Source organism: Somniosus microcephalus, chromosome 5 (assembly GCF_052327205.1).
Source record: "Somniosus microcephalus isolate GS21.2 chromosome 5, FLI_Smic_1.0, whole genome shotgun sequence".
Lineage (NCBI taxonomy): Eukaryota > Metazoa > Chordata > Chondrichthyes > Squaliformes > Somniosidae > Somniosus > Somniosus microcephalus.
The window spans coordinates 1,032,620-1,045,974 of record NC_140991.1 but is presented as its reverse complement, the minus strand read 5'-3'; the positions used below and the strand labels follow the sequence as shown (position 1 = coordinate 1,045,974).

The 13,355-nt window shown below is 54.7% G+C and overlaps 1 protein-coding gene across 2 annotated transcripts in view; it reads right to left on the bottom strand.

Moving 5' to 3' along the window:
- The window catches only part of LOC147116795 (poly(U)-binding-splicing factor PUF60-like), a 106,597-nt gene that overhangs the window by 52,497 nt on the left and 40,745 nt on the right, over nucleotides 1–13,355 (bottom strand). For both annotated transcript variants that reach the window (XM_085987215.1, XM_085987216.1), the window contains exon 4: nucleotides 8,988–9,077. In XM_085987215.1, coding sequence (XP_085843341.1) covers nucleotides 8,988–9,077 — 90 coding nt within the window. The remainder of the gene's footprint in view (nucleotides 1–8,987; nucleotides 9,078–13,355) is intronic.

The following is a 13,355-nucleotide window of genomic DNA, read 5'->3' as shown; positions in this document are numbered from 1 at the left end:
GAATGTATCCCGGGTGTGGCACAGCCCAGCACAGCGGGGAATGTATCCCGGGTGTGGCACATTACAGCACAGCGGGGAACGTATCCCGGGTGTGGCACATTACAGCACAGCGGGGAACGTATCCCGGGTGTGGCACATTACAGCACAGCGGGGAATGTATCCCGGGTGTGGCACAGCCCAGCACAGCGGGGAATGTATCCCGGGTGTGGCCCAGTACAGCGGGGAATGTACCCCGGGTGTGGCACAGCACAGCACAGCGGGGAATGTATCCCGGGTGTGGCACAGCCCAGCACAGCGGGGAATGTATCCCGGGTGTGGCCCAGTACAGCGGGGAATGTATCCCGGGTGTGGCCCAGTACAGCGGGGAACGTATCCCGGGTGTGGCACAGCCCAGCACAGCGGGGAATGAATCCCGGGTGTGGCACAGCCCAGCACAGCGGGGAATGTATCCCGGGTGTGGCACAGCCCAGTACAGCGGGGAATGTATCCCGGGTGTGGCACATTCCCGCACAGCGGGGAATGTATCCCGGGTGTGGCACAGCCCAGCACAGCGGGGAATGTATCCCGGGTGTGGCACAGCCCAGCACAGCGGGGAATGTATCCCGGGTGCGGCACAGCACAGCACAGCGGGGAATGTATCCCGGGTGTGGCACAGCCCAGCACAGCGGGGAATGTATCCCGGGTGTGGCACAGCCCAGCACAGCGGGGAACGTATCCCGGGTGTGGCACAGCCCAGCACAGCGGGGAATGTATCCCGGGTGTGGCGCAGCCCAGCACAGCGGGGAATGTATCCCGGGTGTGGCGCAGCCCAGCACAGCGGGGAATGTATCCCGGGTGTGGCACAGCCCAGCACAGCGGGGAATGTATCCCGGGTGTGGCACAGCCCAGCACAGCGGGGAATGTATCCCGGGTGTGGCACAGCACAGCACAGCGGGGAATGTATCCCGGGTGTGGCAAAGCCCAGCACAGCGGGGAATGTATCCCGGGTGTGGCACAGCCCAGCACAGCGGGGAATGTATCCCGGGTGTGGCACAGCACAGCACAGCGGGGAATGTATCCCGGGTGTGGCACAGCCCAGCACAGCGGGGAATGTATCCCGGGTGTGGCACAGCCCAGCACAGCGGGGAATGTATCCCGGGTGTGGCACAGCCCAGCACAGCGGGGAATGTATCCCGGGTGTGGCACAGCACAGCGGGGAATGTATCCCGGGTGTGGCACAGCCCAGCACAGCGGGGAATGTATCCCGGGTGTGGAACATTCCAGCACAGCGGGGAATGTATCCCGGGTGTGGCACAGCCCAGCACAGCGGGGAATGTATCCCGGGTGTGGCGCAGCCCAGCACAGCGGGGAATGTAGCCCGGGTGTGGCACAGCCCAGCACAGCGGGGAATGTATCCCGGGTGTGGCAAAGCCCAGCACAGCGGGGAATGTATCCCGGGTGTGGCACAGCCCAGCACAGCGGGGAATGTATCCCGGGTGTGGCACAGCCCAGCACAGCGGGGAATGTATCCCGGGTGTGGCACAGCCCAGCACAGCGGGGAATGTATCCCGGGTGTGGCCCAGTACAGCGGGGAATGTACCCCGGGTGTGGCACAGCACAGCACAGCGGGGAATGTATCCCGGGTGTGGCACAGCCCAGCACAGCGGGGAATGTATCCCGGGTGTGGCCCAGTACAGCGGGGAATGTATCCCGGGTGTGGCCCAGTACAGCGGGGAACGTATCCCGGGTGTGGCACAGACCAGCACAGCGGGGAATGTATCCCGGGTGTGGCACAGCCCAGCACAGCGGGGAATGTATCCCGGGTGTGGCCCAGTACAGCGGGGAATGTATCCCGGGTGTGGCCCAGTACAGCGGGGAACGTATCCCGGGTGTGGCACAGACCAGCACAGCGGGGAATGTATCCCGGGTGTGGCACAGCCCAGCACAGCGGGGAATGTATCCCGGGTGTGGAACATTCCAGCACAGCGGGGAATGTATCCCGGGTGTGGCACAGCCCAGCACAGCGGGGAATGTATCCCGGGTGTGGCACAGCCCAGCACAGCGGGGAATGTATCCCGGGTGTGGCACAGCCCAGCACAGCGGGGAATGTATCCCGGGTGTGGCACAGCCCAGCACAGAGGGGAATGTATCCCGGGTGTGGCACAGCCCAGCACAGCGGGGAATGTATCCCGGGTGTGGCACATTCCAGCACAGCGGGGAATGTATCCCGGGTGTGGCACAGCCCAGCACAGCGGGGAATGTATCCCGGGTGTGGCACATTCCAGCACAGCGGGGAATGTATCCCGGGTGTGGCACAGCCCAGCACAGCGGGGAATGTATCCCGGGTGTGGCACAGCCCAGCACAGCGGGGAATGTATCCCGGGTGTGGCACAGCACAGCACAGCGGGGAATGTATCCCGGGTGTGGCACAGCCCAGCACAGCGGGGAATGTATCCCGGGTGTGGCACAGCCCAGCACAGCGGGGAACGTATCCCGGGTGTGGCACAGCCCAGCACAGCGGGGAATGTATCCCGGGTGTGGCACAGCCCAGCACAGCGGGGAATGTATCCCGGGTGTGGCACAGCCCAGCACAGCGGGGAATGTATCCCGGGTGTGGCACAGCCCAGCACAGCGGTGAATGTATCCCGGGTGTGGCACAGCCCAGCACAGCGGGGAATGTATCCCGGGTGTGGCACAGCACAGCGGGGAATGTATCCCGGGTGTGGCACAGCCCAGCACAGTGGGGAATGTATCCCGGGTGTGGCACAGCCCAGCACAGCGGGGAATGTATCCCGGGTGTGGCACAGCCCAGCACAGCGGGGAATGTCTCCCGGGTGTGGCACAGCACAGCGGGGAATGTATCCCGGGTGTGGCACAGCCCAGCACAGCGGGGAATGTATCCCGGGTGTGGCGCAGCCCAGCACAGCGGGGAATGTATCCCGGGTGTGGCGCAGCCCAGCACAGCGGGGAATGTATCCCGGGTGTGGCACAGCCCAGCACAGCGGGGAATGTATCCCGGGTGTGGCACAGCCCAGCACAGCGGGGAATGTATCCCGGGTGTGGCACAGCCCAGCACAGCGGGGAATGTATCCCGGGTGTGGCACAGCCCAGCACAGCGGGGAATGTATCCCGGGTGTGCCACAGCCCAGCACAGCGGGGAATGTATCCCGGGTGTGGCACAGCCCAGCACAGCGGGGAATGTATCCCGGGTGTGGCACAGCCCAGCACAGCGGGGAATGTATCCCGGGTGTGGCACAGCCCAGCACAGCGGGGAATGTATCCCGGGTGTGGCACAGCCCAGCACAGCGGGGAATGTATCCCGGGTGTGGCACAGCCCAGCACAGCGGGGAATTTATCCCGGGTGTGGCACAGCACAGCGGGGAATGTATCCCGGGTGTGGCACAGCACAGCACAGCGGGGAATGTATCCCGGGTGTGGCACAGCCCAGCACAGCGGGGAATGTATCCCGGGTGTGGCACAGCCCAGCACAGCGGGGAATGTATCCCGGGTGTGGCACAGCCCAGCACAGCGGGGAATGTATCCCGGGTGTGGCACAGCCCAGCACAGCGGGGAATGTATCCCGGGTGTGGAACATTCCAGCACAGCGGGGAATGTATCCCGGGTGTGGCACAGCACAGCACAGCGGGGAATGTATCCCGGGTGTGGCACAGCCCAGCACAGCGGGGAATGTATCCCGGGTGTGGCACAGCACAGCGGGGAATGTATCCCGGGTGTGGAACATTCCAGCACAGCGGGGAATGTATCCCGGGTGTGGCACAGCACAGTACAGCGGGGAATGTATCCCGGGTGTGGCGCAGCACAGCAGGGAATGTATCCCGGGTGTGGCGCAGCCCAGCACAGCGGGGAATGTATCCCGGGTGTGGCACAGCCCAGCACAGCGGGGAATGTATCCCGGGTGTGGCACAGCCCAGCACAGCGGGGAATTTATCCCGGGTGTGGCACAGCCCAGCACTGTTGACCACCCAACCTCTCTTCCTGGCCCTGATGTTAGCGGTTGTTGTTCACACTCTCTACCCCCAGGTACTCTTCCTTTCCCCTTTAAATCTGCCATCATCAGTCCCTTCAAAAAACCCACCCCATCTCCAACCTCCCTTTATTCTACCAAGTTCTTGAACGTGCTGTCGCCTCCCAAATCCATGCCCATCTTGCCGGATCTCCATGTTTGAATCCCTCCAATCAGGTTTCCACCCCTGCCACAGTACTGAAACGGCCCGAATCAAAGTCACAAATGACATCCTATCTGACCAGTAAACAATCCCTTCTCATCATTCTCGACCTGCCGGCATCTATAGGCTGCCCCTCGGCGACACCATCCGAAAACACCACCAGCTTCCAACTCTACACGGACAACACCCAGCTCTACCTCACCACCTCTACTCTCTCAACCCCTCCACGGTCTCTAATTTGTCAGACTGCTTGCCAGACATCCAGTACTGGATGAGCCGCAGTTTCCAACACCTAAATATGGGGAAGACTGAAGCCATAGTCTTCGGTCCCTGGCCACCGACTCCATCCCTCTGCCTGGCAACTGTGCCGCTGAACCAGACCATTCACAACCATGGTGCCATATTTGACCGAGATGAGCTTCCGACCCCCCCCATCCTCTCCCAGCACCAAGACCACCTATTTCCACCTCCGTAACATCGCCCGTCTCAGCTCATCTGTTGCTGAAACCCTCATCTATGCCTTTGTTATCTCTAAACTTGACTATTTCAAAGCTTCTCATCTTCCACCCTCCATAAACTTGAGCTCATCCTAAACTCTGCTGCCTCGCTGATCTACACGGGCTCCCGGTGCTGCCTCGCTGATCTACACGGGCTCCCGGTGCTGCCTCGCTGATCTACACGGGCTCCCGGTGCTGCCTCGCTGATCTACACGGGCTCCCGGTGCTGCCTCGCTGATCTACACGGGCTCCCGGTGCTGCCTCGCTGATCTACACGGGCTCCCGGTGCTGCCTCGCTGATCTACATGGGCTCCCGGTCCAGCAACACCTCAACTTTAACATTCTCATCCTTGCTTTCAAATCCCTCCATGGCCTCGCCCCCTCACCATCTCTGTAATCGCCTCCAGCCCCACAACCACCACCCCCCACCCTGACATCTCTGCGCTCCTCCAATTCTGACCTCTTGTACATCCCCAATTGTAACGCTCCACCATTGGCAGCCGTGCCTTCAGCTGCCCGGGCCCGAGCTCTGGAACTCCCTCCCTAAACCGCGCCATCTCTTTTTCCTCCTTTAAGATGCTTCTTAAAACTGAACTCTCCTGTCCTAATATCTCATGCGGCTTGGTGTCAAATTTTGTTTGATGACGCTCCCTGGGACGTTTTATGTTTACGACACTATATAAATACAAGTGGTTATTGTTTGGAATTTATCCCAGGCGTGCAGAATGGGGAAATTATCCCGGGTATATACACCCCGCACAGACAGTCAGTCATACTCCATCCAGTCTACACTCGACTGGTGATTCGTCAAGTTAAAGTACCTCCCACTGGACTGGTCACACTGCTGTGGAGCTGTTCAGAATACACTCGGTCCTGCCTCACAGAATGCCACTCGAAATCTGACGCTGTCCGAGAGGAGCAGCAACAACTCAGCGAGGGTCGCTGGCCATCATTCCTTCAATGCGGAGGAGTTTGCTTAAGCAACATCTATAGCACTGCACACTCCCTCGCAGTAACGTTCTTTGTGCCAGTGAAATACCACACTGCCACTACACCCAGCAAGAATGTCAGCTGGCAACAGTTGGAGTCACATCTGCGGGCATCACAATCAGACAAGCAGCTTCAGCACCGACAAACCCGGTAGTCCACACTCGGAGCGGAGTCTCTGTCCTGCCATCTGATGGTGCTGCAGCAAAAGCCAAACGGCCTTTACATTGAGGGGACATGTTGGCAGGTGCCACAGATGGGAAACGCGGACAGACCCCAGCAATGTGAGCCCAGCATCTGATGAGCGGAAGTCTCTCAATGAAATTCAAGTTTAAAAACTGATGAAGTCTGTGGAGTTACTGAGGTGATAAATTATTGCTCATGGATGGACAGACAGATGAACAGCAGCAAAGGAGGTGGGGGGAGAGGGGGGAGGGGGGGTGGGAAGAGAAGAAAAAAACCAAAATAAAAACGTTCTCCCAAGTCAGAAATTGGGCAGGGACTTGCTCAATACTCAGTAACTCTGCCAGGATTTGATGTAAGTCAATCCTTGCCTTACTTGGTCTCCGGTGGGAAAGGCTGTCATGGTGGATCTCACTGCATTAACCAAATGCCCAAACCATCCCATCCTTGGCAGCAATCCTGTCACAAGGATGCATTACCCGACACCTCACTCCCCTGTAACATTTGCTATTAGATACGAAAAATATTCAGCAACTGTGATGCAATTGTGAATTTACTTTTTAGACAAATACAGAAATGGAGAAGAGGTGAGACCATGAATATGTATAGACGTGGATATAAGCAATTTTCAGCGTGTGAAATATCAACACAAATTATTCGAGTATCTATGTTTTGAGAAGGGGTTCCTGATATTACACATTTTCTAATAACCACACCAGTTTTGAAAATTGTTCAGTGTCCTTAGTTGAACCAGACACTATCATTGTTAGGACAAGTGTTTATATTCCTAAAAAGGAAAAAAAAAATCCAAGTCTAGGACCAGAATACAGGGGTGGAAAATTTTACAACCTTTGAAAGGACAAGCAGTTGGAGCTGCGGGGCAAGTTGAAATGCTGAATGTCCTGCCACTGGAGGGCAGCTCTACCATGGTCAATGACTGGACCAGAAACGGCACAGCTCACTGAGGGCCTCTACTTACAGAAAGCCAAGATTTCAACACAACCCAGGTACAATGTCAGAACACAAATGTTTCGACAGCAAATCTAGGATCAGTGCAGGAAAAATGTTCCACCCCCGGAACCAGAATTTATTAAAGGGTCAGATCTATAAACCGTGCGCACACAAGCAAAAATATCACACTTTCATTAACATACCCCAGGGCAACAGAGTAACTCCTCCGCATGATGCTCTTTGCCAGACACACAACCCTCTTACAATGCCGGAGAGGCACATAATAGAAGTGTGTCTGCAGTGAGGGAGTCTGATAAAGTGCAGCAGAGAGAATGAGGAATTACTGTACATCAAGCACCCTGGGGAAAATAGAGGCTTCAAAAGCAGCCAAAACACACAAACCAAAAATAATTCATTTCATTCTAGGCACAGGAAAACTATTACAGAAAGATCAACAGATAGCAACACCCTCCCTCCCCCCAGTCAGAGCCTCTGTAGGCCCCTCAGCAGTCCGCTCATGGCAAAGCTCCATTAGGAAACAGCCACACCTGGAAATTCCTCAACACAACAATCAGGACTCCCCAGGTTCTGCTAACACTCAAACCCTTCAACATAGAAATGAGTCCAACTCAACTCTCACCAAATAGAAAATAAATTTGAATTTGGATGATCAGCCATGATTACATTGAATGGCGGAGCAGGCTCGAGGGGCCGAATGGCCTACTCCTATCTTCTATGTTTCTATGTAAATTGGTATTTGAGTGAGGGAGTTGGAAAAGGGGCCAGTTTACCAACCCAAAGCGTGTGACGCACGGGGTCCCAGCCCCAGGCTGCGCGCGACCCCCAGGGGTGTCCCGGCCCCAGGCTGCGCGCGACCCCCAGGGGTGTCCCGGCCCCAGGCTGCGCGCGACCCCCAGGGGTGTCCCGGCCCCAGGCTGCGCGCGACCCCCAGGGGGGTCCCGGCCCCAGGCTGCGTGCGACCCCCAGGGGGGTCCCGGCCCCAGGCTGCGCACGACCCCCAGGGGGGTCCCGGCCCCAGGCTGCGCACGACCCCCAGGGGGGTCCCGGCCCCAGGCTGCGCGCGACCCCCAGGGGGGGGGTCCCGGCCCCAGGCTGCGTGCGACCCCCAGGGGGGTCCCGGCCCCAGGCTGCGCACGACCCCCAGGGGGGTCCCGGCCCCAGGCTGCGCACGACCCCCAGGGGGGGGGGGGGTCCCGGCCCCAGACTGCGCGTGACCCCCCAGGGGGGGTCCCGGCCCCAGACTGCACGCGACCCCCAGGGGGGGTCCCGGCCCCAGACTGCACGCGACCCCCAGGAGGGTCCCGACCCCAGGCTGCGCGTGACCCCCAGGAGGGTCCCGACCCAAGGCTGCGCGTGACCCCCAGGGGGGTCCCGGCCCCAGGCTGCGCGCGACCCCCAGGGGGGTCCCGGCCCCAGACTGCGCACGACCCCCAGGAGGGTCCCGGCCCCAGACTGCGCACGACCCCCAAGGGGGTCCCGGCCCCAGCCTGTTACACACAGGGTCCCAGTCACTTCCTGTCCAAGTGAGTGTTATGCAGCGCCCCGTGCTGCTGCCTGTACAGAGGTCAGTGCTACGTGTACAGCCACTAATTTCAGCGGCTGACTGTAATGGGGAACTGACAGTGCTACACAAACCGCTCCAGTGCTCCCAAGCTCCCCAGATTGTTGCAAAGAGCTGCGGCTGTTTCACGCCTAAATAAACCAAGTACGAAGTGCTAAATCATCCTGAAGTCGGTCTCCATTACTTATTGCACAAGCTAATGAAAGTCATCAAACACACACAAACTGGACACTGTACTGAGTGCAATGCTGCATCTCTGCCCCCGTGTCAGACCAGGCTCCACGTGTTCACCTGCTGGGTCCATGTAGAGCATCCCACACAGCTGCACCTTAATGGTGGTAACTGGAGACTGCACAAGAACAGTGCATGGAGTCACAGGCCTGAACTGCAAAGTGTTATTTTCTTGGCAAATCAGCCCAAAGCTGTTGAGCCTCAGACAGAGCAGCCTCTTTATAACAAACTGGGCAACTGTCTCCATTTCAGGTGAGCAGGGAGGCTCCACCTCAGCAAGATGTCCCCACACCTTTACAATAAAGGGGGCCTGACTGCAGAGGCAGGCATGCAGCACAGTAACCAGTGAGAGCAGGAGAAGCAGGACTGTGGGCCCCAAGTCTGACTCACCTGTAGGTTGGTGAGCTGTTGCTGCTGGTGAGCGATGGTCTGCTTCACTAACACACTCTTAATGCTTTGTTCCATTGCATACTTCTTCGCCTGGGAAAGAAAAACAAAGTGAAAAGATGAAGCTTTGCCAGGATTATTCAGAATCACAGAAACCCCACAGTGCAGATAGAGGCCATTTCGGCCCATCGAGCCTGCACCGACACATATCCCACCCGATCCCCGTAACCCCTACACCAACACATGTCCCACCCTATCCCCGTAACCCCACGTATTTAATCCCCTTAACACTAAGGGTCAATTTATCATAGCCAATCAACCTAACCCGCACATCTTTGGACTGTGGGAGGAAACCGGAGCACCCGGAGAAAACCCACGCAAACACGGGGAGAATGTGCAAACTCCACACAGACAGTCGCCCGAGGCCGGATTCGAACCCGGGTCTCTGGTGCTGTGAGGCAACAGTGCTAACCACTATGCCACCGTGCTGTGCAGGATAATGTGGTTCCATCCCCGTTAGATCGTTGGATGACGGAAGAGAACAAAGGGACCTGGAAACAGGCCGGGTACATGGGATTAGAACTACTGCTGCAGTGGTGGATAAACAGCACCATGGACTGGTTGGGCCCAATGGCCTGGTTCTGTCGTCCTTCCTGTGCAATTCGATGAGAAAATTACATCTCAAAGGGGCCATAAAGGGGGTCCCTCCGTCGGTGGATGCAGGAGGCTTTGCCTCACGCACCTGCCAAATGAGACCAAAAACAGTTCCCACGGCTTATAGCGGGCGCATTTCTGCGAGCGCAATTTGCCCGCTATACGTGGTGGGGCTGAAAATTTCAGAAGTAAGATTGATAGATCTGTTAGGTAAGGGTATTAAGGGTTACGGAGCCAAGGCTGGTAGATGGAATTCAGCCACAGATCAGCCCTGATCTAAGTGAATGACGGAACCGGTTTGAGGGGCTGAATGACCTGCTCCTGTTCCTATGACCGGACGGCTGGGTGGGACTGCGCTACGGTCTGATACTGATCATAGTCAGGGGTCTGGGGAAACTTGTTGGTATTTGAGATTTTTAAACACTGACTGCAACCATTTGTAGTTGATGTTTTGTTGCTATTACAAAGTACTTACAGCACAGAAATAGGTCATTCGGTCCATGTCGGTGTTTATGTACCACACGAGCCTCCTCCCACCCCTCTTCATCCCACCCCATCAACATAACCTTCTATTCTTTTCACTCATGTGCTTATCTAGCTTCACAAGAATTAGGAGCCATTCAGCCCCTCGAGCCTGCTCCGCCATTCAATAAGATCATGGTTGATTGGCGACCTCAACTCCACTTTCCCGCCCGATCCCCATATCCCTCGATTCCCCCGGAATACAAAAATATCTGTGTCTCAGCCTTGAATATACTCAACGACTCAGCATCCACTGCCCTCTGGGGCAGAGAATTCCAAAGATTCACAACCCGCAGAGTGAAGAAATTCCTCCTCATCTCAGTCTAAAATGGCCGACCCCTTATCCTGAGACTGTGACCCCTGGTTCTAGACACTCCAGCCAGGGGAAACAACCTCTCAGCATCTACTGAAACGGGTCGTTTTCCGAGTGGCAAGCAGTGACTAGTGGGGTACCGCATGGATCGGTCCTAGGACCCCAGCTGTTCACAATATATATTAATGATCTGGACGAGGGAATTGGATGTAATATCTCCAAATTTGCAGACGACACAAAGCTGGGTGGGAGGGTAAGCCGTGAGGAGGATGTCGTGAAACTCCAGTACGATTTGGACAGGTTGGGTGATTGGGCAGAAACATGGCAAATGCACTATAATGTGGATAAATGTGAGGTTATCCACTTTGGTGGCAAAAACAGGAAGGCAGATTATTATTTGAATGGCAATAGATTGGGAGAAGGGGAAGTGCAACGAGGCCTGGGTGTTCTTGTGCTCCAGTCGCTGAAGGTAAGCATGCAGGTGCAGCAGGCGGTTAAGAAGGCAAATGGTATGTTGGCCTTCGTAGCAAGAGGGTTCGAGTACAAGAACAAGGATGTCTTGTTGCAGTTGTACAGGGCCTTGGTGAGACTGCACCTTGAGTATTGTGTGCAGTTTTGGTCACCTTACCTGAGGAAGGACGTTCTTGCCATGGAGGGAGTGCAGCGAAGATTCACCAGGCTGATACCTGGGATGGCAGGAATGACATACGAGGAGAGATTGTGTCGATTGGGCTTATACTCACTGGATTTTAGAAGATTGAGAGGGGATCGCATCGAAACCTATAAAATTCTGTCAGGTCTGGACAGACTAGATGCAGAAAGGATGTTTCTGATGGCCGGGGAGTCCAGAACCAGGGGTCATAGTCTAAGGATAAGGGGTAAGCCATTTAGGACTGAAATGAGAAGGAATTTCTTCACCCAGAGAGTGGTGAACCTGTGGAATTCTCTGCCACAGAGGGCGGTGGAGGCCAGTTCATTAAATATATTCAAGAAAGAGTTGGATAGATTTCTTGAGGCTAAAGGGATCAAGGGATATGGGGAGAAGGCAGGGACAGGGTACTGAATTTGGATGATCAGCCATGATCTCATTGAATGGCGGAGCAGGCTCGAAGGGCCGAATGGCCTACTCCTGCTCCTATCTTCTATGTTTCTATGTAAGAAGTCACACAACACCAGGTTATAGTCCAACAGCTTTATTTGAAATCACAAGCTTTCGGAGCGCTGCTCCTTCTTCAGGTGAAGTGGAGAAATGCATAAAGACACAGCCTATATAGTCAGAGAATCATGTCAGATGTTTACAGGTAACCTTTCCAACTGCCATTTATCACACCTCGGCAGAGAGATAATCACAGCAGTCAAAGGTGTGAATGGTGTCCAAACAGGTCAGTCAGGGAAACATTACATCAAAGAACAATGAGGTGGGGTCACAAGGGGTCAAATATTGCAGATGCTGGGGTCTGTATGAAAAACAAAAAAAGACAAAAAACATTTTTTTTCTATCCCCCTCAGAATCTTATACTTTTCATTGAGATCACCACTCATTCTAAACTCCAGAGAGTATCAGCCCAATCTACTCAAGCTCTCCTCATAGGACAACCCTCTCATCCCAGAGATTAATCTAGTGAACCTTCGCTGCACTGCCTCTAAAGTATATCCTTCCTCAGATAAGGAAAACTAACTGTGCACAGTACTCCAGGTGTGGTCTCACCAAGCACTGTACAATTATAGCAAGATTTCCTTACACTTGTATTCCACCCCTTGCAATAAAGGCTAACCTGCTATTTGCCATCCTAATTTGCTTGCTGTACCTGCATGCTAACTCTCTGCGTTTCCGGTGCTATTTGCTACTTATGCTATCTTTGCTATTCGCCTCAACCACTCCCTGTGGCAGCGATTTCCACATTCTCACCACTCTCTGGGTAAAGAAGTTTCTCCTGAATTCTCTATTGGATTTATCAGTGACTCTCTTATATTGATGGCCCCTGGTTCTGGTCTCCCCCGCAAGTGGAAACATCTTCTCTACGTCTACCCTTAACAAACCCTTTCATAATCTTAAAGACCTCCATCAGGTCAACCCTCGCCTTCTTTTTTCTGGAGAAAAGAGCCCCAAGCCTGTTCAATCTTTCCTGATAGGTATAAGCTGCGTGTTCTGGTTACCATTCTAGTAAATCTTTTTTGCACCCTCTCCAGTGCCTCAATAACCTTTTTATAATAGAGACCAGAACTGCTCACTGTCCTCCAAGTGTGGTCTAACCAAGGTTCTACACAAGCTTAACTAACTTCTGCTTTTCAATTCTATCCCTCTAGAAATGAACCCCAGTGCTTTGTTGGCTTTTTTATGGCCTTATTAAACTGGGTCACTACTTTTATGTCTGTCTGTACCCCCAGATCCCTCGGTTCCTCTACCCCATTTACACACTTACATTCCAAGGAGTATGCGGCCTCCTTATTCTTCCTAAAGTGTATTACCTCACTTATCTATATTTAATTAATACAAACGCAAACTACTGCAGACGCTGGAAATCTGAAATAAAAACAGAAAATGCTGGAAGTACTCAGCAGGTCAGGCAGCATCTGTGGAGAGAGAAACAGAGTTAACGTTTCAGGTCCATGACCCTTCGCTCTAACTCGGTTTCTCTCTCCACAGATGCTGCCTGACCTGCTGAGTGTTTCCAGCATTTTCTGTTTTCATTATCTATATTTAAGTTTATTTGCCAAAAACACGCCCATTTTGCAAGTTTATTATCGACTATGATCATGCACTCCTGCCACTGCAGCACAGGTACATTTTCTTGAAGTTTTTAAAGAGTAGCTAATTAATGCAACATTAATTACTCTTGGCGAGCGCTTACTCTGCATATCTACTGCTCCGAGTGAGGGCA